Genomic DNA, 27,695 nt, shown 5'->3' on the forward strand with positions numbered 1-27,695 from the left:
TTTGTTTCCATAGGATAAAGTTTATTGCTTTTAATTTAGTCAAAAACGTTTTGGTGTGCAATCAACAAGAGTCCAGAATCTCTTGAACACGTGATCCAAGTTTCTCCTCTCTTTGCCCCTTTTTTTAAGAGGGCCCCCACATTTGTTAAAAGAGGAAGGAGGGAGCAGAATCTTTATTGAAACACCCTGGGTCTGGAGACCACCACTGGGGTGGGGCTCAGAAGGTCCAGTGGCTCTTAACCCTTGGAGAATTAAGCCGGATAACTGGAGTTTAAAATGGTTTGGCTAGTAGGGACTTCCTGTCTTTTTGACTGCTCTGAGTGGAAAAGTGGGCTGCTTGAGGTACAGATGCATGGTGCAATCTTAGGGGAAGAGGACCAAAAGCCACGGCGACTGGTTGAGTTGGGTTTCCCAAGGAAAGTGACTTTGCTGAGCCCCACTAAGAACAGGGGAAAGGTCCAGCCAAGTGAAACCGTGTAGTGTGTGTGTCGCCTTCAGCAGAGAAGACAGAAGCTAGGAATGGTTCCCTTTCCATTGTTGGTATATCCAGGGTGTGCGTGCATGCGTGCGTGCGTGTGCTTGTGTAGATGCAGGCCAGAACCAGTGGTTTCTTGGTTCTAAGGGAAAGAGAAGCCTGAAATGGAGGACAGAGGTAGGTGACTTAATCAGGTTACAACGAGGGCTTCGGACTAGCAGACCCAAATAAGAAAGTGGTCTCATTCCCTGTCAGCTGCAATTAAATGGTGAATTGGGAAGTAGCTCTTTGCTCAAACCCAAGCTGTTCCACACCAAGAAGCCCCCCCAGTGTGAGGCCACTGAGCCCCAAACTAAGACAGTCTCACCCTTTCTGTTACAACCACAAAGTGGCTCAAACAGCCGAGAGCAGCCTGCTACTCTGGAGCAACCCTTTGTGCTCACCAGAGGTGGTTCTTCCCCTTCTGACATGGGGGGTTGGTGGAAGCCCAGTTCGCAAGTTGGCTGTGTAGTGTTTTTGAACGTTTGCTTGGAGGTATTTGTAGAGATGAGGAAGAGAAGGGGGATCCTTTGTCGGAGAGAGGCTGTCTTTGAGCTGCTCCTGAAGAACTTCCCAACTCGAAGAGGAGTGGGGAAGGCAAACACACTCCCTCTGCCTGCAAGTAACCTCTGCTGACTCTTCCATGCCTTCTCCTACAGCAGGCAAGGCAGCCCAGGTTGGGGGTAGCCCAGCCTGCCCCGTCCAGGCAAATGTCCCAGGCTCAGGAAACGTTAAACGCTTGCAGTCTTTTCGAGACCTAAGGCACCACTGTGATAAGGAGACCTGCAAACAGGGCCTCACAATTTGGTGTTTCCAAAAGCTAGAGAGTGTCAGTACTAAAAGTCACAAGCAGGACAGGATTCGGCTTACAGAACATGCCACAAATCCACAAGAGGAAGGTAGTCCAAGGTGAGGCGCCGGAAGGCAAATGGGTGCCTTGTTAATGTCCTGTGAGGATTCGGACATCAGCGCTCTCTCTCTTTTTCTCATGCCCCTGCTGCCCCACTCCCTCCCCACAGGCAATTTATGGAAAGTGTGCACAGGTCTTGAGGATTAGGTGAGGTTTTCAGGTAGCTTATCCCGGATCAGCCCATGCTGCATGCTGATGTTGTGATCCAGCTCTTCCAGTTCTGACGGAAGAGGGATTCCCAGCTCTCCCAGGTACAAGGAAAGGGCTTCAAAAGAATCCTCCAGTTTGGAAAATGGGGGCCTAGGGAGAGAGGAAGAAAGGCAGTAAGTTAATGTTGTATCTCTACAGATCAGCAGTCACCTATGGAGAGCAGGAATTCTCTCCAGGCGACCAGAAAGAAATGTTTAAAAGCAGCACACAAGCAACTGAAGCAGTTGTGCCAGGAAGGGCTGTGGACTCTGGTTTAGGGAACTCTCACCAGCCTCAGGCAGCCCAGCCGCAATGGAATAAGACAAAAGGGTTTGTGCTGGCAGGGACCAATGGAAATTGTAGCCAAAAACCTCTGGGAGGGCTCCAGGTGATAGGAGGCTGATAGAGAGACTTCTGAACACCCCCAGTCTATTGTGGCATTTTAGGCTGCTCCCGTTCTTCCATCCCCTGTGTTGAGGCTCCAAGAGGGAAGGCAGGAGCCCAGCCTTCCACATGCCCAGGGTGGTGGAGCCTGGTCTGCCTTGCACAGAGGAAACACAGCTTGTTCCAGCTCTGGAGGGTGCAGTTTCCTTTGGTTCCTGCTTCACGCTCACTTGACATAAATAAGTTCTTTTTAACAGCAAAGCGCACTGGCAGGAAAAATAACACTTTAAAAGAAAAAGGGAGAGAGCAAAGTCAAAGCAAAGGAAGTGCTCTGTCCCCCGTGAGGGTGGCGTGCACACAAATATGCCCCTCCCTCAAGCAGAATGCCAGGAACAGACTCAATCAGCCTCCACCAACTTGATGCCCTTCGGTCGTTTATGGACCACAGAACCTATCATCCCCAGGCAGAATGGCACCCTCCAAAACATCTGGAGGGCAGCGGGTTGGCACCAGACCAAAAAGAAGCGGGAGGGTGCAGAGCCAAGATCCCCCTTCTTCATCCTGCTTTGATCCCTCCAGAGGCCTCACCTGCTCTCTGGCTCTAGCCTGCAGCAGATGGCTGCCAGGGGGAAGAAGGCCGGAGGGCAGTCGGTGGGAACAAACTTCTCCCAGAAGAGCTTCACGTTGAGGCCAAAATCCAGAGTGCGGGGGAGGCAATCTGGATCGGCATACACTTGTCCGATGATCTGAAACAGAGAAAGGAGCCGTCAATGTCATGGAAAGCAGGACTCTGCTGTGTGCCGGCACCACCACCTGGGGCTGCAGGTGACGGGAAGGAGGAACTGAACCAGGAGGGAAGCCTGGATAGGAACAGGAGCATTTGCATGGGAGAGGAGAAAGCAAGGAGGGAGGGCCGGGAGGGCCATCGTAGAACACCTGGCCTTGCAAGCAGAAGGTCCCAAGTTCAATCTCCAGTGGAATCTCCAAGTATGGATGGGAGAAAGTCCCTGCCTGAAATCCTGGAAAGCTGCTGCCAGTCAGAGTAGGCAATACTGAGCCAGATGGACCAATGGCCTGACTCAGCAGAAGGCAGCTTCCCAGGTTCCCAATGGGGAAAGCGGAAGGGATGTTTATTAATGCAACACGTTTCGGAGAAAAGATTCTACACCTAGATTAACAGATGAAAAGTTAGAGGCAGAGCCATTTAAAGGCTGAATCTTTATTTCTCCGAGTTTCTCTGGCCAAGGACCAGGTGAGTCTGAAACCCTAACATGCAGAGAAGCTTTGAGGATCCTGGTGGCCAGACAGGAAGCTCAGGTACCACTTATTTATTCATTACATTTCTATACCACCCTTCATGGGAGGACCACAGGGCGGTTTATAATATAAAAACACAAAAATACATACCATAGTAACAAAGGAAAACAGTAACACCCCCCCTCCCAAACAGTATTTATTTTATTAAGGAGCATGGCAACTTCTCACTTCTGAAGTGGCCCAGGTTTACCTCGCATAGCACAATCCCAAAGGAAAATATGTCCACTGTCTCATCATAGCTCTGCCCTGGAAGAAAAGAAAAAAGGGAGAGTGGCTTTATTTTCATAAAATGGAGAAAGCACTGAGTGTGAACCATAGACCTGGCGGACCAAGAGTTCACTAAGACCCCATAGAAGGGGTGTACCCAGGATCAAAACTGGGGGGGGGGGCCAAGCCATGGTCGTTCAGGGGAGGGGCCACGAAGTGGGAACGTGGGCGGGGCTACGGAGCCCAGGTGAAACTGACTCCGGGAAGAAGTTTCATCCTGGGCGCCGCCCCGGGGTAGAGCGTGCGTGTGCGGCGGTTTCTGTTCCCGAATGCCTCGGGCGTGCGGAGCCGCGGCGGGGCTGGGGAGGAGATAAGCTTGGCGAGGTGGAGCATGGCTGGATGGAGGAGGAAGCAGCAGCAGCAGCAGCAGCGAAAGCCATGCGTGCTGGGCCCACGGAGGTGATCCGTGCGCCCGGGATTTCGAGGTCATCATGGCCAAAGAGCTGAGCCAAGCCGAGGTGCTGGACTTCCTCTGCCAGCCCGGGGGCAGTGTGGCCAATGCCGCCTTGCTGAGCCACTTCAGGCTCTTCTTGCGGGACCCCACTTCAGGTTCTTCCTGGGGTTGCTGAATAAACTCAAGGGTTGTGTATGTGTGTGTGTTGAATCAAGTCAAGGTGTGTGTGTGTGTGTGTGTTCGTAGGGGGGTGTTGAATCAAATAAAGGGGTGGGGGTGTTGAATAAACTCAAGGGCTGTCTGTGTTGACGTGAAGTCTGGGAAGCTTTCCCACTGCCCTAATCAGCCCACGATCTTTTGAGCTCTCTCTCTCTCTCTCTCTCTCTCTCTCTCTCTCTCTCTCACACACACACACACACACACACACACCAAAGAAGCTGAGGTGCAGAGCTCTGCCAGCGTGATCTTTTGAGAGAGAGATCTCTTTCACGTTAAAGCAGCTGAGCTGCAGAGCTCTGCCAGGACGCTTCCCCAATGCCCCAATCAGTGCAATCTTTTGAGAGATCTTTGCAAACACTCCTCTCCCCCCCTGTGCTCCTCTTCTGCCACAGCCTGCCCTTTTTTCAACCCAAGCGGGTGGGGGGGGGAGAGAGAGAGAGAGAGAAAGGCTGCCTCCGGGCGATGTGTGCGCACGGGGCTCCGAGCGGAGGGAGGTGGCTGACTGAGGGACGTTTCTCCCTCCGTGCTTTCCTGGCTGCTGCTTTTTTTTTTCTTTACAGCCAGCGGAGCTTACAGCCTGTAAGCAGCTCTGGCTAGTGCCTTCGCTCCATAACACGCACAGAGATTTCTCCTTAAGAATACGGTAATTTTTTTATTTTTGCTTCTGGGAGGGGGGGCAGCTGCCCCCTGCCCCTCCCTGGGTACGCCCATGCCCCATAGGCAGTAGAATCAGTGTTTCCTGCCACACAGTCTTCTTCTTCTTCTTCTTCTTCTTCTTCTTCTTCTTCTTCTTCTTCTTCTTCTTCTTCTTCTTCTTCTTCTTCTTCTTCTTCTTCTTCTTCTTCTTCTTCGTCTCCGTGATTACATATGATTCTTGCATGCCTAACTCAGGCATCATTCCTGGCATTTTCCGCATTTTATCCTTACACGCTTGGGAGCAAAGTTCAGGGCAAGATATGGCACCTTGCACAACGCCATTCTGTTAAGTATCATGGCTGGGGAGGGGACATTGTCAGACTTTCAGAGAGGACAGGTCTACAGAAATTCCTGCAAATCCAGCAGCTGGGGAAGGACCATGATGGCTCAGTGGCAGAGTACCTGCTTGGAAAGCAGAAGGTCCCGGGATCAATCCCCAGTGGCATCTCCTGGTAGGGCTGGGGAAGACTTCCTATCCGAAACCTTGGAAAGCCACTGCTAGTCAGTGTGGACAATATGGAGCGAGATGGACCAATGCTCTGACTCTGTATAAGGCAGCTTCTTATGTTCTTTATTTGGGAAGGGCTAGAGCTCAGGGGTAAAACACCTGCTTTGCATGCAGAAGGTCTCAGGTTCAATCCCCAGCTTCTTCAGGTGGGGCCTGGAGAGACTCCCTGGCGGAATCCCTTAAGAGTTATTGCTGCGGCAAGCCAGAGTAGGCAATGCTGATGTAGATAGACCAAGGTCACAGTATAAGGCTGACCCAGCCCAAGCTCCTTCTGCACTTGTGAAACTTCTTACCGTTCAGCATCTCTGGTGCCATCCAGTAGGGGTTCCCCACCACTGTGTAGCGTTTCTTCCGGTCACTCTTGCGCAGGGTCCGCTTCTTGGCCGATGGCTTCTCCAGGGTGGGCTTCTTCCTCTCCTCTACAATCAGGCGGGAGAGGCCAAAGTCTGCAACCACCACAGTCTTGTCCTGCAGCCAAGAACAAAGCATAGGGGCCACTATTAGAGGCCTACTAGTCTGCGGGGATCAGAAGGCGCAGTTCCCCCATGAGCAAAAATATCTATAATAAATGCCCGGGGTCAATAGTAGTGCGTTCCAAAGTTAGCAGTCCTACCCACTGGGGAGTGTTGGGTTTACCTGCAGGGGGCAAAGACCATAAAAGGCAAAAGCGTAGTGAGGGAGGGGGGCACTGGAGGTATAAGTGATTATTACACTTTGAAAAGCTGGTATCACTGGATCAAGTTCATAAAAAAAGAATTAATTAAACTACATAGTTTTAAGTGGATTTGGAATAAATGGGCAATTAACCTTTTTCTTTTTGAAATAGTTTTTGTTTGATTTTACAAATTCATTCACACTCATAATCACAAATAATAATAAAATTACACAAGATTCTTCCGAATCTCAAGACTCCGTGGGTTCTTTAAGTAACTTTTTAACTGCATATTGTAAGTCCATCTAATTTACAATCCTCCACTGTATCCAAAATCTATGTCTCATGGCAAGAGTTATTTAAAACCTGCGAAAGAGTTTACAGTGGTGTTTCAAGTATGATATAAATTTGTCCCATTCTCTGTTGAAGGTTTGAACCTCCTGGTTTCTGATTTTCCCAGTTGGAATAAATGGGCAATTAACTGTTACTGCTCTGAATTTTGTTGTGTGGGTCATGCAAACCACGATTCTGGTTTTTCATAGAATAGGAGGAACTGGGAATGATTTCATGGAACCAAGGGACAGTGGCTCCAAAAGTTTGGGAACCACTGGTTTATAGGATCTGGGAGAAACCACGGCTCAAAGGAAACAGGTGTGTTTTTTTGGGAGGTGGGCAAATGCACATTGCTTAAGTCACTGGCCTCCAATGAAAAAGCCAGGCTTAAAGACACCCAGGTTCTGAGCAACGGCGCACACCCTTGTGCTGAGATACATTTACAGCACTAACTTGGACCTATGAGGTCACCATGTGCAGAGAGCCAAAGCCAAGGGAGCGGCTAAGCTAGGATGACAGCTCCAACTCTCAGCTGTTTTGCTTGGTGGTGGGCGATGGGGAGAAACCGGGGAACTCACCAGCTTGATCAGGCAATTGTGGGAGTTCAGATCTCGGTGGATGATGCACATCGAGTGGAGGTAAGCCTGTGAAAGGGAGAAAAAGGGGAAGAGAGGCATTTGAACCAACACTATTCTCCGGTTTGAGTCTGGGCCACTTCCAACATGGCAGTTCTGACTGAAACCACTCAACACTCCCACTGGCCTGTCTCACAGGCTACCCAAGTGCCTCCAAGCCATTGCACTCCTTATAAATGAAGGTGGTAGCTGGGCCTGCGGGTAGAGGAAGCAGGTCACAGGTGGTTTGGTCTGACCCAGAATACAGTTAGGCCAACTGCACTAAAAGGCTACAGTGGTACCTCAGGTTACAGACGCTTCAGGTTACACACTCCGCTAACCCATAAATAGTACCTCAGGTTAAGAACTTTGCTTCAGGATGAGAACAGAAATTGTGCTCCGGTGGCGCGGCAGCAGCAGGAGGCCCCCATTAGCTAAAGTGGTGTCTCAGGTTAAGAACGGACCTCCGGAACGAATTAAGTTCTTAACCAGAGGTACCACTGTATTATGCTGGAGACCACCATATGTGAGGGGTTCGTGTGCAACCAAGAGATCACGGCTGCTGAGGATGCAGAAATGAGCCACCAGCTCCACTGTGGTAAGCCGCATGTGTCTGAAAACCGGTTGGTGGAAGCTGCTGCGCTCGTGCCCTGCTTTGGGGCTTCCCATTGGGGCATCTGGTTGGCCACTGTGAGAACAGGATCCTGGACTAGATGATGATGATGATGATGATGATGATAATTTATTATTTATACCCCGCCCATCTGGCTGGGTTCCCCCAGCCACTCTGGGCGGCTTCCAACAAAATATTAAAATACAGAAATCCATCAAACATTAAAAGCTTCCCTAAACAGGGCTGCCTTGAGATGCCTTCTAAAGGTCTGGTAATTGTTGTTCTCTTTGACCTCTGGTGGGAGGGCATTCCACAGGGTGGGTGCCACTACCAAGAAGGCCCTCTGCCTGGTTCCCTGTAACTTGGCTTCTCGTAGCGAGGGAACCACCAGAAGGCCCTCGGCACTGGACCTCAGTGTCCGGGCAGAACGATGGGGGTGGAGACGCTCCTTCAGGTATACTGGACCGAGGCCGTTTAGGGCTTTAACGGTCAGCACCAAAACTTTGAATTGTGCTCGGAAACGTACTGGGAGCCAATGTAGGTCTTTCAGGACCAGTGTTATGTGGTCTCGGCAGCCACTCCCAGTCACCAGTCTAGCTGCCGCATTCTGGGTTAGTTGAAATTTCCGGGTCACCTTCAAAGGTAGCCCCACATAGAGCGCATTCCAGTAGTCCAAGCGAAAGATAACTAGAGCATGCACCACTCTGGGGCCCCTTTGGTCTCATCCAGCAGCCAAGCTATCCTTATGTCCTTATGACAGCCCCTTTGCTTCCCCAGCAAAGTAACACCCCATCGCAACCCTTTCAAAGTCATAAGCCTGGACTGGGGCTTCCTGGGCTGCAAAGCCTTAAGAGGCAAACTCCTGTGCATGGGCTGCTCATTCAGAGGGCAGTTCTCATTTCAGAAAGAGGAATAATGCCACTGTTGCCCCCACCGCTAGTGTCTGCCACCTGAGACAATTGCTTAATGCGGTCTAATGTTAGGGCCGGCTCGTTTCTCTCTCAAATGCACCTTTCAATCCCCCTTGCTCAGCATCTCACATTTTTGAAGCCCTCAAGATGGGGCAGGATATACAACTCAAGACAAGATTCCAGTAGGCAAAGAGTGTGTGTATATGTGAAGAACCGGGGACTCACCATTCCTGAGGCAATTCCTTTGGCAAAGCTGACCTTCTGCTCCCAGGGAAATGGATCCTGCAAGGCAAAAAAGAAGGCCCTCATTAACATGTTCCTTAAACAAGCAACCTATCTGTAGTAGATGAAAGGCGCAATGCTCTTTTCAAAGCCTTTCCCAGCGTGACATTGTGGCTATGCCGGCTGGGGCTAATGGGAGCTGTGGTCCAAAATGGCCATAATGGCTGGGGCTGATGGGAGTTAAGAGTACAAAACAGCTGGAGAGCATCAGGCCTGGGGGAGACTACTCTAGAAGCTGAGAGCTTTAGTGGCTGCACTTTTAGGGTAAAATTTCATCTGACAAGCTGCCTTCACTCACCATGTTCCGGAGGAAATCCTTCAGAGTCCCGCCTTCAATGTACTCTGTGAGAAGGTTCAGCTTCTTGTCCTTGTACAGCACGCCAATGAATTTCAGGACGTTGGGGTGATCCAAGCTGCGCATCACCTTCACCTGAAAAGACAAGACAGCAGTCCAAGGGTTTGGGATGCACGGAGATCTCCTTTTTGCTGCTGCTTCTTTTTTAAACAAAACAAAACCAAACGTATTTGAAGTCTAAGAAGCTCTTGCAGTCCCATCTGAGGGACTGATCCGTACCACACTTGCTCACCTTCAGAACTGCTGTAGCATCAGGAAGCCCAGGTGTGTTGGCCTTGAAGAATAGATATTCCACCCTGCCAGTACAGGTTAGAGCAGGCATCCCCAAACTGCAGCCCTCCAGATGTTTTGGACTACAATTCCCATCTTCCCCGACCACTGGTCCTGTTAGCTAGGGATCATGGGAATTGTAGGCCAAAAAATCTGGAGGGCCGCAGTTTGGGGGTGCCTGGGTTAGAGCATCAGACTGCAGTCTGGGAGACCAAGGTCCAAGCCCCCTCTCAGTCACAAAGCTCACTGGGCGGCCTTGGGCCAGTCACTATTTCTCAGTCTAACCAACAGGGCTGTTATGAGAGTAAAATGGGGAAGCACAGAACTGTGTATGCCACCTTTGAGTTCCTTGGACAAAAGGTGGACCATACATGTAATACTCTTTTAGAAAGAAAAGAAATAAAAATGTAAATGAAATATAAACATGCAAGAAAGTAAATAAACAAAACAGGGTGGAACTGTGGAGTTGTAAGTTCGCTGGGAAACAGGAATTGGTGTCTGAAGGGTGCAGCAAGAGGTTTAACAGTGTCATCGCTGGCAAATGGAGGGGCCCTGGGGCTCTATTTCAAGTAGCAACATATTTCTTTTTTATATATAAATTTATTTGTTTTTTCAGATTAAAATTTTACAGTCACATATCCAACATACAACATAGAAACAAGATTCCAAAGAATCTCCTGGACTTCCCTCCTCCCCCCTTTGTGGGCCCTATTGTTAATCATTTCCTCCTGCATCTTTTATAATAATCCAAATCTTTTACCTCTCCATTGTGTCCAAAATTCACCATTAAACTACAAGTGTTATTCCAATCCTACTAATGATTCTAAGTGTTTACAATGGTTTTTAAGATAAATTATAAAATTTCCCCCATTCCTTATTAAAAAGTTTGGTCTTCCTGATTTCTGATTCTTCCGGTCATTTTAGCCATTTCGGCATAATCCACCAACTTGCTCTGCCATTCTGCAGCAACATATTTCGGCCCAGCTCTAGCTCTCCAGAGCGATGTGCAACATTAAATGCAACCCAAGCCTTGGGCATTATCCGCATGGCTTAAAAAGCCAAAGAGGAGCAGCACATGACATAATGTTCTTTTGCTCTCTTCTAAGTGGGCAGCCATGGGGTGACATTTAGAAGACATCTGAAGGCAGCCCTGTTTAGGGAAGTTTTTAATGTGTGACATTTTAATGTATTTTAAATTTTTGTTGGAAGCCGCCCAGAGTGACTGGGGAAACCCAGCCAGATGGGAGGGGTACAAATAATAATTTTTTATTATTATATTATTATTCCTGAGCCCCCATTCCTATTGAGCCTGGCTGTATAGCAGGACAGCTTAATGCACCCGTTTCAGGACCTGCTTGAAAAGGCTGTGCCTACCTCTGTCAAGAAGGTCTTCTGCGTTTCCTCGTCACAACGGATCAGCTCCTTCATCACCATCACTTTCCCTGTTGCTTTGTGAGTCACCTGAACAGCAAAAGTGAAAAGAACTTAACACGGCGCTTCCAAACCGTTGCACGATCCCACTGACCCTTGCAAGATCTCTGTAAAGGGTCACTGGCAGCAGAGTGGTTTCCCCAGGCCTTTTAAGGGTTATGCTTGGCAGAATCAAGAAGGAGCTCTGCATTCCCATAGACCTTCTGTCCTCTTCTTACACTTGGGAATAAACACATTACTTGATCAAAGCAGGAAGTAATGTGCGTGCACACACAAGAAGGGAGCACATGGCTTGCTCCTGTACTTCCAACCCAAGGTTTAGAGGGCTGTCTGAACGCAGTCAGCGCATTCTTGTCGGCTTACATTTGTCTGCTGTGCTAACAAGATCGCTCTCTGTGAAGCAGAGAAACTGAACACCCCACTTTTAGGCTGGAAACCCAAAAGAAAGCCTCCTGTTTTTAGAGAGCTCATTTCAGTCTATCCGCTTAGAAAGAGAGCTGGTGACGACGTGAACAAGGCTTGTAATGAACAGACTGAAAGCAAACCAAAGGGAGAGGTATGATGAGCTCTGTGTGTCATATTCCCATCCTGATGCCTTCAGCAGTTAAGAGCCGCTATATTGCCATTTATTATCACTATCATTTTTGTTACTGTTGTTAATAGTATTATTTCTGTTCATTACCTGCCCTTCACCCTAAGGTCCCAGCGCAGGTTACAACAATTTAAAACACAACATTTAAACAACGTAAAATTGCAAAAATCGGGCAGGTCCTTAAATTAGAGAGGGAGTGTGGTGTAGCACTTAAAGAGTGTGGAACTAGGGCTTGGGAGACCGGGGTTCAAATCCTCCCACTCCGCCATGAAGCTCATTGGGTGTGACCCTGGGCCAGTCACTCACTCTCAGTCTACCCTACCTCACAGGGCTGTTGTGGGAATTAAATGAGGGGGAGAACCACGTATGCTAACTTGAGCTCCTTGGAGTAAAAGACAGGATATAAATGCAATAAATAAATAATGGATATACATATCAGGGGTCTGAATTAGGATCTGAATTAGAAGACAAGAAGAGGAGGAGGTCTGACTGGTCAAGCACAAAAAGAGGGGCAGCAACTTGCCTGAGAGGTTTGACTCCCGTGTGACTGAAACAGAAGACGACGACAACCAGCAATCCTAGCCAGTTTTATTTGTGATACATAGCTGTGTTTTGCTTTTATCTAGTTTGTTTTTACTTGAATGTTATTTGTATTGTTATTGACTTTACGTAAACAGCATAGTTGTTGTTGTTGTTGTTGTTGTTGTTTTTTACTACAGTAAGTGGTATTACATTTTTTGCAAGTAATCTAAAAGTCACCTGCTTTTCCAAAACAAATGTGCAGCAGCAGAGGAGAGTGCTAGGTTGTTGTACGTCTCCTTTAAAAGGAAGGCCATGCAGAAAGGACGTTCAGAAGACCAGGGCAAGCCGGATGCTCCCCCCACCCCCACCCAACACGGTGGCCCTGTGGAATGTGGAGTGTTGGGGGCGATGGCTGCAGCCCGGGGGTGGGGTGGGGGGTGGAGGCGTGCACAAACCGGAGGCCAGAGTTAGTCTGAGGGCTCTCGCCTGAGAGGGAATGCTCATCACAAGGCATGCTTCAAAGAGAGCACTGGGCTTACCTGGACCTGCTACATGCCTACCCACAGAAGAGGAAGGAGAAGGAGAAGAAACAGCTTCATTAGTAAGAAAAGGTAAAGAGGAGCTGGAATGTGGCATATACCCAAGGATGCAGGCTAAAACAATGCATGGTTATAAGCCCCTTCTCAGGGCCATAAAAACTTAAGAAGAGCCTGCTGGATCAGTCCAATGGCCCGTCCAGCCCAGCACCCTGTTCTCACAGGGGGCAACCAGATGCCCCAGATGCCAACAAGCAGGAAACAATCACTAGAGCCCCCTCCCCTCCTGTGGTTCCCAGCAATGGGGATTCAGAAGCATTGCTGTCTCCAGCTGTGGAGGGCAGAGCATAGCCGTCGTGGCTGGTAGCCGTGGATAGCTCCCGTCTACCTGAATTTTCCTAATCCTCTTTTAAAGCCATCTTGGTTGGTATCCTTCACAGCCTCCTGTGGCAGCGAGTTCCACAGGTTAACTGAGCGCTGCACGAAGGAGGAACTTCTTTTCTTTGCCCTGAATCTTGCTTCCACATTGTGCCAGCGTTGAAATATAAGACAGACTATCCCCAAATCAGAACTCCAGGTGTTCTGGAGGATGGAGAAGGGCCATGGATGAACTCAGCCTCAGAAACTGTGGTCCAACAGGGCCACCTTTTTCCTAAACAGGAGAATTGGCTCAAGCACAAAGTTTTGACAGAAGATGAAATGATTGGCAAACAGAGGATTGGCTCCAAAGAAGCTTAGCTACGGCTACTTAGGCTCTTGCGCCCCAGATCAGGATGAAGGTGGGGAGAGCCAACTTAAAACTCTGCAGTCAGAAATGTATAGGAAGTTGCCTTATACTGTGTCAAACATTGGCTCATCTAGTTCAGCACTGTCTACACTGACTGGCAGCAATGGCTTCAGGGTTTCAAGCAGGAGCCTCTCCCAGCCCTACCTAGAGATGCTGAGGATTGAACCTGGAACCTGCTGCAAGCAAAGCAGGTGCTCTAACAACCACCAACTTCAAGGACAGCAAAAGCAACAGCAAACACTGAAACAATTGCTGGGAGAAACCTGATGGGACAAATGATGATCCTGATTAATGAAACACCATTAACGTGAGAAGCAGACACGCCCTGTTCCAGGGGTGGGGTGTCTGTTGGGAGAGAAAGGTAAGAGAGTATCTGCGACAGTTTCCTCACCTTGATAGCCTGGCCAAAGAAGCCTTTTCCCAAAACCTCCCCATGAATCAGATCACAGGGGCGGAAGATCTGCTGAGAACCACTTGTGGATGAGCGGAGCGATTCGGAACGGCTGATATCCCGGCTGAGGAGGAGCGGTTCCTTTGGGGAGCTGGGGCCAGGGGACTTGGAGATGCTGTTGCTTCGCCTGGAGTGGAAGACGCAAGCAAGGTTAGATCTTTTGCTGGAAGTCCAAGCTGCAGGCTCCCTGTTCTCCAGCTCGTTGGGCTGGGAGGAAGGGATGCACACGAAGCACACCTAGGTTCGCCAGACCAAGCTCCATAATAAATGAACATGTGTAACAACAGTATAAAAGAAGCCACACTGTGATCGAATTCAAGGCTGCATTTGGTACTCCACACAAAACCAAATCAGATTGGATGCACTGTGCTGTGATCACGGGACGGGGGGGCTTATTCATTTATTCTTTGTAAAAAATATTTACATACTGCTGTTTCATTTTAAAAAAGTACCACAGTGGTTTACAGCAGTATCCTGGACCAAAGTTGTTCAGGCCTTTGTAAATCTATATAGGAACCTTGAACTTTTGTCCTAGGGGCACTCTTGTCAAAGTCCAGTGGCCCATCATGTGACTTATGTCTTGGCACCAAACGTATCCAATATTGTCCTTATTTATCACATCTATAAACCACTGTATTCTCCAAGGAGCTCCATGTGATGTACTGTCAGGCTTGAGGAATTCTCTCCCTCCCCCCGATGGTTTCAAGAAGCAGGGAAGAAACAAGAAGGCCCTTACGATTTATTCAGTCATTACGGCAGAAGACAAAGAATCCAGTCCTTCCTCCATGATGGAGTTGCTCACTCTGGCTCCTCCGCCTTCCCTCTTTCCCAACAGCATCTGACCCTATGGTGGCCCCCCATGGTCAAATGCCTGTGTGTCCATTTCTCTTGCACCCTTAGCGAATGTTGTGTCCTAGGGGACGGAGGATCATCTATGTTGTCTAATGAAGTGTCCGCTGGCTGCTCTGTCTCTCCCCCTGCTTCTCCTAACACATCATAACTTGGCTGATCGCTTGTCTCTGACTTGTTATCTCCCTCATAGTTTGCCTGTAATTCAACACAGCCTCCCACTTCCCTGTCAGCTACAGGAGAAGGGGGAGGGGGTGATCGCCACCATTCCTCTTCCTCTTCACTCCATGTACATAGTTCTCCCTCTCCTCATATGATCACCACAACAACCCTGTGAGGTAGGTAGGACTGTGAGGCAATGACTGGCCTGTGGTCACCCAGGGAGCTTCATGGTTGAGAGGGGATTCATACCCTGGTCTCCCAAGGTCCTAGTCCAACTTTTGCACTGCACTGGCTCTTAGTAGTCCTTAGTAGCAGGTAAGGCAGGAAGCAGGAATATGTTGGATACACCCATTACAGTAGCAGGCCTTCCCCACAATGGAATCTTCCAGGTGTTTTGGTCTACAACTCCCATCAGCTTCAGCCAGCAGAGAATGCTGCAGTTCAAATTGCTGGAGGGTGCCAGGTTGAGAGGAGCACTGTGTTAGAGGGGGTCAGTCTAAATTCCTCTAGTCCAGTGTTTCCCAACCAGTGTGCCTCCAGATGTTTTGGGGCTACAACTCCCATCATTCCTGACCACTGGTCTTGCTAGCTAGGGATGATGGGAGTTGTAGTTCCAAAACATCTGGAGGCACACTGGTTGGGAAACACTGCTCTAGTCCAACCTCCTGCAAAGTGAAAAGCTATACTGTATAGCCAAAATAAAATGCTAGTTGGAAGTCAGTAAAATTTTGGGGGTAGTATCCCCTGGCCTTGGTATACCTGAGGGAGCGCCGCCGCAGCGTTCCTTCCAGGTTCTCCTTCAGGTCCAGAGCTGATATGGGGCAGGGTGAAGAGGGCTTTTTCGTGCGCCCAGGCAGCCGGGCATCCAGACGCAGTCTGTCGAGGCGCTGAGAGACGGGGTCATGCTCGATCAACAGCTGGAGGGTTTGGCTCGTCTTGCGAATCAGGTCCTCTACCTGAGAAGCGAACCCAGGAATAAGGAAGTTGCACAATGAAGGCGGGGGAGACCTCCAAGGGAGCATCTCCAGGGGTCATTCAAACAGAAAGTTGTTGATAGCACATCATTGGTAAACTAGCCTCACACTGGCATTGGTAAACTAGCCTCACACAAAAACCTCAACCTTTGCCTCAATTCAACCTACAAGAGGTTTACTCATGGACAAATCAGGACGCAGGTTTTTGTGACTGTCCACAGTTAATTATGTAATTATTGCTGTCTCTGTACTAAAGCCAACCAACTGAAGCTCAATCCAGGTTAAGACTCAGGCACTGTTAGTGGGTGGTTCCCTAGAATGAATGGATGGGATGTTGCCTGCTCCTGATAGGGTTACACTCCCTCTGAAGAAGCGGGGACGTAGTTTGGGGGTACTTCTGGAACCCTTGCTGTTGCTTGAGGTTAAGGTGGCCTTAGTGACATGGAGTGCCTTCCATCAGCTTCAGCTAGTGGCATAGCTGTACCCCATTTGGACAGGGATAACCTAACTTCTGTCGTCTATGTTCTGGCAACCTCTGGATTAGATTACTTCAACACGTTATACATAGGGCTGCCTCTGAAGAAAGTTTAGAAACTTCAGCTGGTGCAGAATTTGGCAGCCAGGTTGCTCGCCAGGGCAAAACGGTTTGAGCATATTATACCGAACCTGTCCTGACTGCACAGGCTGCCAATTAGTTCATGGGCCCAATTCCAAGTGCTGGTTTTGACCTGTAAATCCTTTAACATCTGGAATTAGTGCAGTTACGGGCGCCACATAATACCAATTCTGCATTTTAAAGAACTTGATCTTTTGGCATGACAGCACCGACACTTCGGAGCTCCCTGCCTATTGACACCAGGCAGGCGCCTTCACTCATTTCGGCACATGCTAAAAACATCTTTGTCTAGGCAAGCCTACCCAGTTGTTTAGAAAGCTGATTTGAGTTTTAATCTGTTTTTAGTCTACTGTTAATTTAACTTTTCAAATGTCTTGAATTATTGTTAATTCTTCTCAACAATTTTATCACTTTATCTTTTTTGTAAAACGCTTTGTTGTTGTTGTTTTACAATCAAGCAGTGTATAAACGTTACAAAATAAATGAACAAACAAATAATGGACCTGACAAAGTGGTCCTCAGTCCACAAAAGCTTATTATGCCCTAATAAATTTTGTTAGGATCTTGCGACACCTTAAAAACCTATGTTGTTCTAACTCAGGCATCCCCAAACTGCGGCCCTCCAGATGTTTTGGCCTACAACTCCCATGATCCCTAGCTAACAGGACCAGTGGTCGGGGAAGATGGGAATTGTAGTCCAAAACATCTGGAGGGCCAAAGTTTGGGGATGTCTGTTCTAACCGCTTGTAGTAGCCCATATTCCAGTAAGGGGTCTTGTATTTATGTCATATACAAAAGAGAAGGAATTGCCCACAACTCACTAATATGAGAAATTTGCTTGCGCCTTGAGATACATTGAAGACAACTGAGGAACCAAACCAAAGGCCCAAGTGGCTAGGGAAAAACAACCCTGCCTTATACCCAAGTCTGTCTATTTGTCCATCTATAGCGCAGAGTTGTCTACTCCAGCCTTTACCAACTCCCATCAGCCATATGACATGGGGGCTGATGGGAGTTGTAGTCTAAAACACCTGGAGGGCACAAGACAGGGTTCCCAGCAGAGATCTTTATAGCAATGCCATGGATCAGTCCTGAGCCCTTCTGCATGAAAAGCATTTGCACCAGCCCTGAGCTATTCTCTCTTCTCCATTCTGTTCTATTTCTCAAATCACCAGGAGCAAGAAGTGAACTTAAAGAGACGTCCAAGCCGTACCTCTTCTGTTTGTAGTGTGCGAATCGGGGTCCCATTGATCTCCAGGATCTTGTCTCCAGGGTGAATAGCGTTCTGGACATCAGGACTAATATGCAGACGGTTGACTCTATAAACAAAGAGGGAGGGGGCATGTGACAGTAGAACTATTTTTATTTTTCTGGGTCTCCAAGGAGTGACAACATGAATTGTACTACTCCAAAGACTACAGGAGAGTGAAACTTCCATAAAAGTGCAGTAGTCAGTGTTAAAATTAACAAATAAATTACATATTATCCTTAAAATAATTGGGGTTTTGCTTATAAAACAAATAAACATGACTAAGAGAAGAAAAGTAAAGAGAAGTGACATTAGGAGATTGTCAGGATACATTTAGCACTCTGATGTCTTCATACCCCCCATGACAGCTTAAGGAAATAGAACCCTAGAATTGTAGAGTTGGAAGGGACCACAAGGGTCATCTAGTCCAACCCCAGGCAATGCTGCCTATAGTCATCCCTGTGTGGGCTCTTCCATGTTCTCTATTATCAGTCACATCCTCCAGTACTGGTTCCTCACAGACACACCTTCTAGCTTGGACTGGTTTGCCATTAGATCTCCCCCCCCCCCCCATACTATCATAGATTCCATTTGTTCAAATTGAGAAAAAGCTTTCTGATATTCCAATGTCGTAGGAAATAAGCACTTTTTCAAATTGATGCTGAAGTTTTACACTTGCTAACCATTTTGCTGTTCTTGAGGATGTGAGGGCAGTTATGTCAGTTTGTATTCCTACTTCCAAAACTCTTTGTTTAAAAATATTTCTAGGGACATTTCCCAATGGATTCAGTGCCTGTAAAGAGAACCCAAAATATCTGGATAATAGTTCTGAAAGTTTTGCAACGAAAAGTTTCCTAGACTGTTTTGATCTCTGTTCCTCTAAAAACGTATCAGGAAACCTGTCTTTCATCAGCTGATTTCTACTACACCAATAATTTACCACCCTGACATAATTTAGACCAGAAACCATTTCCATGCCTGGTTCTGCTCTAATTAAATAAGCTGGGGTAATTTTTGAAACCCCTAAAATCACACACACAAACAAAATGGCTTTGAACTCTCAATTTTAGTAAAATCTGCAATGCCCCAAATTTTCACTGCAAGAATTCATATCAGTCTCATTGTTGCTTTAAAAAATACTTAAAACTGGACACAATGACTATCACTGGTTATTGAAAATTCAGCAGTCTGTTTAAAGATTTAAAGCAGGCTACTTGTTTTTCTTTATTTGTAAAGTCCAAGGTGCTGAGGCTGTTATGATAAGGTAACTGGGAGATTTTATCAGCTCTGGCTCTTTAGAATTAAAAAGTTACTTGTGTTTAGTTTTCCCCACTTTGCTAAAAATAACTTTAGATTTGACATTATTAATGACTAAACCATTTTCTGGACTGTCTTAATCTTCTCAGGCCCAGTTTGGGAACATGATAACTTCAATTGTGCAGAGTCACGATGATATAAAACCAAAGTTAAAAAGAAATATATACAGCCTTCAGGGAGACCTTTATATGTCAACATGGCGAAGAAGGAAAGGGAAGAGCTAAAGTAATGCAAGTCTTTTGTATATGATACAATCATTCCCTCTGATCTCTCAACCAGAGTCTCTAAGAAGGACAAACAGTATAAATGTCCATAATTAAAATAGGCAATTAAACAACACAGCAATTTTTTAACTATGAGCGTTTATACTGTAATGCTTGTGTGATTGGCTTTTATACTTAAACTTAGCTTAGAAGCGTGTTTTGGCATTAAGCAGTATACAAACGGATTTATCACCCACTCTTTCACTTGGACGCTAGTGGCATAGGTTGAGCAGCCACCTTCGACAGCCACCGTGAATCCTCGCTTGCCATCAGTGGCTGCAGGCATGGAGATGAGCGTCAGTGTGTAGGGCAGCTGTTCACACAGGAACTCTGTGGACAACCTCTCAATCATCGGCGTCAGAACAATCTGGTTATGGCATTTGCCGCTAAACAGAAGAGGGCAGAACGTTATGCTGGAACTGCCATGTCCATTCCTCCCCACACACACCTCTTATTGCCTGCATTCCACCCCCCTGCACCCCACAGTTGCAGTATGGGCTTCTAACTTCCCCTTACCAGTAGAGGGCAGAGTGCTGCACCAATGCATACGTGTCGCCATCTTCAATTATCACCTTGCAGCTCATACACGCAAAGCATTCTGGGTGGTACTTGTATTCACCAGCCACCTGCAGAGAAGTGAGGTTTAAGCCAAGGTGGAGAGCAGACAAAGGCAAAGCAACAAAGGTGCTTTCATACCCAGAAAAGTCAAGGGAGAAATCTCAACCGTGCATTAGCCACATCAACCCTTTTCCTGAAACTGGATGGCACACCACAGGGTCAAACTAAGGTTTGCAATTGCTGGCCGGCGGGGCATTTTGTCGCTTCGGGTGCTCCTGGAAAAGCAGGCCTAACTTAAAAACATGTGAGAGAAGGGAGGAAGAGGAGGATGTTGCAAGGAGTGTGGGTGTTACCTGTCTCACATAGGGGCTTAATAGTTAAGACTATGGAACTCACTACCACAGGAGCCAATGATGGCCACCAGCCTAAATAGATTTAATAGATTTAATAAGACAAATTCACGTAGAGAGGGCTTTCAGTGACTACTATGCTCTGCCTCCACAGTTGGAGATAGTAACGCTTCTGAATACCAAGTGCTGGAAGCCACAGGAAGAGAGAGGGTTCTTGTGCTCAGGTCCCTCTTGTGCGTTTCCCATTGGGGCATCTGGTTGGCTTGGATTTTACTTGTGCCATTTCAACCAGCCTGCCTGGTTGAAATGGCGGAAGTTAAATGTATATAAGTTGGGACTGTACTGTAATAGCATATACTACATGAATACAGTACTGTACTGTACAGGTATTTGGGGCTGCGCTTCCCCTAGAATCCACTAGGGGTCTCAAAAAGCATTTTTTGTATGAACACAGCCTCTTGTTAGGGGAAATGAGCTGCTGGCCTGCAGAGTTTCTCCTCCAGCAGTTGTCTTCAACCTTTCAAAACTTGGGACTCCACCTTCAGCCTTAACATGCATTTGGGGACCTGTTTATTAACTTTCGACAGCATCTCAGATTCAGAGCTAAGTGCTATCTAGTCTAGCAGCCGTGTCCGACTCTGGGTTGCGGCGCTCATCTCGCTCTATAGGCCAAGGGAGCCGGCGTTTGTCCGCAGACAGCTTCCGGGTCATGTGGCCAGCATGACAAAGCTGCTTCTGGCGAACCAGAGCAGCACACGGAAACGCCGTTTACCTTCCCGCCAGAGCGGTCCCTATTTATCTACTTGCACTTTTGATGTGCTTTCGAACTGCTAGGTGGGCAGGAGCTGGGACCGAGCAACAGGAGCTCATCCCGTTGCAGGGATTCGAACCGCCGACCTTCTGATCAGCAAGCTCTAGACTCTGTGGGTCCCTATCAAGGCATGGAGAGTTTCGCCTGCAGTCAGAAGAAAGATACCTTCACTTGGTTCTGAATAATTTTATGTATTTATATTAATGTACTGCATTTATATCCCACCTTTTTCTCCATGGAGCTCAAGATGAAATCAAACTGATGCTTTAACCACTACACCACACTGGCTCTCAGTCCCACACTTCAGAGCAGACTCACTCAACCTGGTGATCTCTTGCCATTTTCGACTACAGTTCCCATCAGCCCCTCCATCAATCAGCCCAGAGACAGTGTTCTACAACTCTGGCCAAATCCTGTGCACAGATATATGTTCACACACATACAGGTGAGTGTGAATTACAGGAAGTGTGTCCTTTCTGCCAGCAATGGATGATGCAGAACCAGCATACTGCAGTGGTGGTTAGAGGGTCCGGCTGGTACCGGGGAGACCAGGGTTCAAATCTCCACTCAACCATGAAGCTCTCTGGGTGACCTTGGGCTAGTCACTATTTCTCTAGTCTAGCCTACCCTCACAGGGTCGTTGGGTAGATGAAATGAGGAGCGGAAGAACCATATACATTACTTTGTGGGAACATAGAAACATAGACTTGGAAGGGACTCCGAAGGTCATCTAGTCCAACCCCCTGCAATGCAGGAATCTCAGCTAAAGCATCCATGGCAGATGGGATGTAAGTGCAAATAAATAAACTGATGCAAATAAAGTGCAAATAAATAAGTGCAAATAAATAAACATATGACAGGACATAGGAAGCTGTTTTAGACTGATTCAGATTCTTGGCAAAAAGCATGCTCCTTTTGGTTTTTTGCAAAAGGATGCACCTCCCACTGAAAAAATCTTCCATTTGCCAAACCTGTTGAGAGGTTCAATATCATATTACAAAGACGGGAGCCTGAGTCCCAAGAACAAAGGCGAAGTGCCTTATGGCATGCACAGCTTGGAGGCTCAACAGGAAACACTTTCGTCTTGTGCTCCATCCCAAAACATTTCAAAACAAAGCTGCTCCTCCTTCCTGCCAGGCCCTTCCCAGAAGACACACTTTGTGGGGGGAGGGGGGGGAGGAATACAGCCTGATGTCATCATTAGGGCTTTGAATCCTAACTTTGCTCAGTCAGTGTATTACAGAGTTGGAAGGGCCTCCAAGGGTCATCCAGTCCAACCCCCTGCATTACAGGAATCAGAGTTAAGGAATCCCTGGCAGATGGTCATCCAACTGAAAACTCCAATGAAGGAAAGCCCACCGCCTTCCGAGGTCGTCTGTTCTGCTGTGGAACAGCTCTTCTAGTCAGCAAGTTCTCTCTAATGTTTAGTTGGAATCTCCTTTTTTGTAATTTGAATCCACTGGTTTGGGGTCCTACCCTCTGAAGCAGCAGGAAACCAACACAGAGTAACTAGTGGAGATTTGCAGTGGTTTCGGATGCTGAGTTTTCCCCATCCTGCATCATCATCATCATCATCATCATTTGTATAGCGCCCTATACCCACAGGTCTCAGGGTTGTTCACAACATAAAATTCTGGGGATACTCAGAAAGGGAAGCAGAAACAAATCCTTACCATGACTGGCCCAGTCATCAGCAGAGAGCAGCCATGGCAAGACTCGCCAAATTTCCTCCAGTAGTCCTTGTGGCAGTAGAGTTTCCCATCCTTTTCGTAGTACCAGTTTGTGAGGAGGTCCTGGCACTCGGAGCAACTAGGAGGCAAAACAAAGGATGGGAGGTAAGACCTACACCTGCCAACCTGCAATGCTATGGAGTAAAGGGAAGGCCCTTTGGGGTGCTCTATGTCAGGCATGTCCAAAGTCCATTTCGGGAGCCTAATCCGGACCACCAGTCGGCTTAACCCAGCCCCTGTGGCAGTTTATTTCCTGGGGTAAAATCCAAAAAAAAAAAAAACCTCAACAACTCCAACCCTTAAAAAAAAGCTCAATAACTTCAATCCTAGAAAAAGGTCAACAACTTTGGTCAGCCCCCACAGCCCTTCACTTCATCACATCTGGCCGTCTTTGAAAAAAGTTTGGACACTGAATAAATGCAGTAAATAATACTAAGTGGCATTCAGCTTGCCCAGAGCAGACCCACTGAAATTAACGAGCCTGTCCATTAACTTCAGTGGGTCTACTCTGATCAGGGCCAGCACTTAATACCAACCAATAAGAATAAGGGCGGCCACTGCATGACATATACAGTGGTGCCTCGCTAGACAAATTTAATTCGTTCTGAGTCAATTCGTTTTGCGAAAAATTCATCTAGCGAATCCCATAGGAATGCATTGAAATTTTTATTTTTATTTTTTTGCCCATAGGAACGCATTACAGTAATTGAATTTCAATGCATTCCTATGGGAAACCGCGATTCGCTAGACGAATTTTTTACAAAACGAATTCGTCTAGCGAGGCAACCTCCGCTCGAAAAATCTTTTCGTTAAGCGAAAAATTCGTCTTACAGGGCATTTGTCTAGCGAGGTACCACTGTATATCTGTTTTTAAACCTAACATAATAGCTAAACTTTGCAATAACTCTACCAACTTTCCATTTTGGGGTGAGACTTCCCTTTTCTCTATACACTAATACACTACTCAGCACAGAAATAAAAAGCCTGGAAGGAAACCAGAAGAACCTAGATTTAAGTCTCCAGACAAACTCCCCGGACCCAACCTGGAGAGCTCTGGCTGTTTTGGACTACAACTCCCATGAAACCAATACCAGCATGACCATATGATGCTGGGGCAGATGGGAAGAGTTGCTCAGACCTGTGGAACACTGGGGCTGGAGGATGTTGTAGTCCAGAGCGGCTGGAGGGCACCAGGTTGTACAAAGGCTGTCCCAAAAGTGATCTGCGGATGGGTCGGTGAATAGAAGGCACCCCTCTGAGGCCCGCAATAAAGCAGAGTGGCAAAGGAAGCCTGAATGCTGAGGTGGTGGTCACAAGAGGACAAGAGGATGGCCTCTGACCCTCCCACTGCAAAACTCATGATCCTTGGACCATTATGAACATAGCACCAAGGCCAGGTGACCATGCACACAGAACCAATGTCCCTAGCCAGGCACCCCCAAACTTCGGCCCTCCAGATGTTTTGGACTACAATTCCCATCACCCCTGACCACTGGGCCCTGTTAGCTAGGGATCATGGGAGTTGTAGGCCAAAACATCTGGAGGGCTGCAGTTTGGGGATGCCTGCCCTAGCCCACAGGGCCAGGAGACAGGTCAGAGTAGAACTATCTGCCCAGTGATTTGTAATGCTATTTCTAAGGCAGGTGCATGTCTCTCTCCAACAATGGACACAACATCACCAGGCTCTGCATATCACCACCTCCCAGGTGCACAGCCTGAACTACTCTCCTGAAAACCCTCCAAGTCCTTCTCACAGGAGAGAGCAAGCCTTTGCCCATCTGTTTTGGGGAAATTGCTTCGAACTGTGTTTCATTTTCTGGTGGTAAAAGGAGAGGGGATAATAATTTAAAAAAATTATTTATACCCCACCCTCCCCAGTCAAAACCGGGCTCAGGGCGGCTGACACCAATAAAATTACAATAAGATGTAAAAGAAAGAAAAACAATTAATTAAAATACAGGTTAAAATACAATTTAAATTTATTAAATGCAGCCTCATTTTAAAATGGCCCAAATCAAAACCATAAGGGAGGAGAACATAGGGGTCCGACTGGGTCCAGGCCCTGCAGAAAGATGTCAAATCCCGTAGGGCCCTGGTCTCCTGTGAGAGAGCGTTCCACCAAGTCGGGACCAGTACTGAAAAGGCCCTGGCCCTAGTTGAGGCCAATCTAACCACCTTATGGCTCAGGATCTCCAAAATGTTGTTATTTCTGGACCTTAAGGTCCTCCGCGGGGCATACCAGGAGAGGTGGTCCCGTAGGTACAAGGGTCCTAAGCCTAATGACTGGGCTGTTGAACACTGCTTAGCATTATATGAAAAGAAAGCAGTTTTTCACTCCTCTGGAATTTAGTCCCGCAAGATGTAGAAATGGACACCCACTGAGATGGCTTTAAAAGAGGGCTAGACAAATTTCACGGAGAAGGAGGCCTATAGCCAGCAACCACAATGGTTATACAGTATGTGATGTTCACTGCTGGAGGCAGTATGTCTCTGAATACTAGTTGCTGGAAGCTACAGGAGAGGAGCTTGCTGCTGCACTCAGGTCCTGCTTGGAGGCTTCCCACTGTGGCATCTGGGTGGCTGCTGTGCGGACAGAGGGGCACCCTTTGGCCTGATCCAACACTCTTCTTGCAGAACCTCCAGGGCTAGAGGCAGTCTGTCTAGATTCCTAGGTTCTTTGGGGTATTTGGTCACTTTGAGAAGAAGATGCTGGCTTCCTTTGGCCTGCTTCTCCCAGGCCACTGCTTACGGGCTTAAAGCAGCCTCCCCTAGGCTGAATAAGGAAGGGAGTGCTTAGCTAATTACTAAGGTGTTTTTGTACATAAGCCAGTGGGCCCTGCCCAACTTTTACCCAGATAAGCGAGCTAACCCTACTATAGAAACTCCTCCTCCTCGGCATGCAGCTGCGTGCCTGGAAGCATCAAATCTTGCCTCTCCTTCAGCTTCTAGCCTGTAACTTAAGTTGATAAGATTGACCTGGCAAGTGGGACCAATGAGCAAGGAAGTGCCTATCTGTACAGCAGCAAAAAGCATTTGGAACTGTTAAATAGCAGAGGATAGGCTTTGTGCCTGTCACTCTGAGAGAGGCAAGGCGCTCTACTCTTGGCTCTGCACCAGATAAAACAACAGCAAGACTTGGGGAAAGAGAAAGCAAGTATTTAAGATCCCCACTGGCCTGGATGGTTTGTCCAAAATACATGCTCGTCAGCATGCAGAAAACCCCAGCAGAAACCCCAAGATTTAGCTACAGGTTCAGATGCTGGACCTCTGGGCAAGGTCTTGTTTGGGGTGACGCACATGCCATTAGTCACATTCTACGTAGGAACACACTTCCTGCAATGACTGGGCAACCATAAACTCTGCTCATCCCTCCACTCCACACTCCTCCCTTTCTTTAGAACTGGGGAAAGCAGCTGACTACCCTGTTTCTCATATTTTAAGACATACCCATAAAATAAGCCATAGCAGGATTTTTAAGCATTCAAGGAATATAAGCCATACCCCAAAAATAAGACATAGTGATAGGCGCAGCAGCAATGCCGGCCGCGGCAGGAGGAGGAGGAAAAAAATAAGACATCCCTTGAAAATAAGCCATAGTGTGTTTTTTTGAGGAAAAAATAAATATAAGACATGTCTTATAATATGAGAAACACGGTAACTGGTGCTAGAGGACTGGGTCAGCCATCCGCAACCTGGTGCCCTCCAGATGTTTTGCACAACTCCCGTCACTAGCCCCAGTCAGCAAGGTCATGTGGGACAACTACTTCCACCAACCCCAGTTAGCAAGGCTGAACAGGTGCTTTTTTCAGTATGTGCATTGAATTTCTATATATAGAGAGAGTTTTGGCTAGCCCTGCCATTCAGGGCTCTCCCTACCACTTGTGGGCTCCAACAGTGCCAATATGGCCGCTGGTGCTTGCTCTAGCACTGGGTGCCGAGCAGCCTCCTGAACATAGCTGCCAAGTTATCCCCTTTTTTAAGGGAAATTCCCTTATGCTGAATAGGCTTCCTCGTGAGAAAAGGGAAAACTTGACAGCTATGCTCCTGAAGGTGCTTCCAGTTCTCCTCCACACTGATGCTGGTACCCCTTGTTGTCACCATATTAGGAATCCTCTCAGCTGCAGAGCACCCTGGGGGTTGTAGTCCAGGTCTGGCTGCTCAGCCTTTGCCCATCCTAAGTGCCATTCAGATGGTTCAGACTACAACTCCCATCAGCTCCACCATAATATGGTTGTGCTGGCTTGGACTGACGGGAACTGTAGCCTGAAACATCTGGAGGGCCCCAGGTTGGGGAAGGCTGCTCAGGACACCGGGAACCAAAGGAGGAGTTCCAGAGCGGCTCTCGTCCACTGAGCAAAATTCTAGGCATTGCAATCTGCTTTGCCAAAGCTGGTTTATCTACAGAGGTTGCATGTTACAAATTTTAGGAAGCTGAGGAAAGTTGAAAGAGCGCTGCTGCTGCAGCACAATTCTGGGGGAAAGGTGAGGGGCTGAGACGCATTAAGAAAACCCGTCCCTTGCGACGTCACGGTAAACAAATCCAGGCAGGGCAAATTCACAGAAGAAGTCCGCCCAGGCCTGCAGAAGCCCAGTGCACATTCCCAAGGCTGCTTCAGAATGTGAGTGAAATTCCGGGTCAGAAATAACAAGTCTATTAGCTTCACACACAGCAATGCACTGCATAGAATCATAGAGCGGGAAGGGATCCCAAGGGTCATCTAGTCCAACCCCCTGCAATGCAGGAATCCTTTGCCCAATGTAAGGCTTGAACCCACAATCCTGAGATTAAGAATCTCATGCTCAACTGACTGAGCAGGATTATTTTTATGATGCTGTTCCTAATTGTTCAGAGCACACCGTGTGAGTATTTCCACAATCATTACAGTCACCATGTTAAGGCAGACCGTATTTCAGATGGGAATGAGGAGTGGCTCAGAAATGATAGCTTGCCTAAGCCCGCACCCTCACTCAAGAAGCTCATGGCTAACGTTGGATTTTTTTAAAAAAAAATATCTAAGTACTTGCTCTCTTGCAGATTACAAAGTCATAGGAAGTTGCCTTATCCCAAG

General features: G+C 47.6%; 1 protein-coding gene across 2 annotated transcripts in view; it reads right to left on the reverse strand.

Annotated features, from left to right (window-relative positions):
* LIMK2 (LIM domain kinase 2) overlaps positions 1-27,695 on the reverse strand; it is a 48,637-nt gene continuing 20,942 nt past the window's right edge. For both annotated transcript variants that reach the window (XM_035097802.3, XM_035097803.3), the window contains 14 exons: positions 22,570-22,705; positions 19,694-19,803; positions 19,375-19,563; positions 17,562-17,667; positions 15,518-15,714; positions 13,688-13,874; positions 10,803-10,889; positions 9,102-9,233; positions 8,747-8,803; positions 6,962-7,027; positions 5,692-5,866; positions 3,505-3,560; positions 2,586-2,743; positions 1-1,724 (listed from right to left, as the gene is read on the reverse strand). In XM_035097802.3, coding sequence (XP_034953693.3) covers positions 1,568-1,724; positions 2,586-2,743; positions 3,505-3,560; positions 5,692-5,866; positions 6,962-7,027; positions 8,747-8,803; positions 9,102-9,233; positions 10,803-10,889; positions 13,688-13,874; positions 15,518-15,714; positions 17,562-17,667; positions 19,375-19,563; positions 19,694-19,803; positions 22,570-22,705 — 1,813 coding nt within the window. In that variant the 3' untranslated portion in view covers positions 1-1,567. The remainder of the gene's footprint in view (positions 1,725-2,585; positions 2,744-3,504; positions 3,561-5,691; positions 5,867-6,961; positions 7,028-8,746; positions 8,804-9,101; positions 9,234-10,802; positions 10,890-13,687; positions 13,875-15,517; positions 15,715-17,561; positions 17,668-19,374; positions 19,564-19,693; positions 19,804-22,569; positions 22,706-27,695) is intronic.

Source organism: Zootoca vivipara, chromosome 16 (assembly GCF_965207765.1).
Source record: "Zootoca vivipara chromosome 16, rZooViv2.hap1.1, whole genome shotgun sequence".
Taxonomy (NCBI): Eukaryota; Metazoa; Chordata; class Lepidosauria; order Squamata; family Lacertidae; genus Zootoca; species Zootoca vivipara.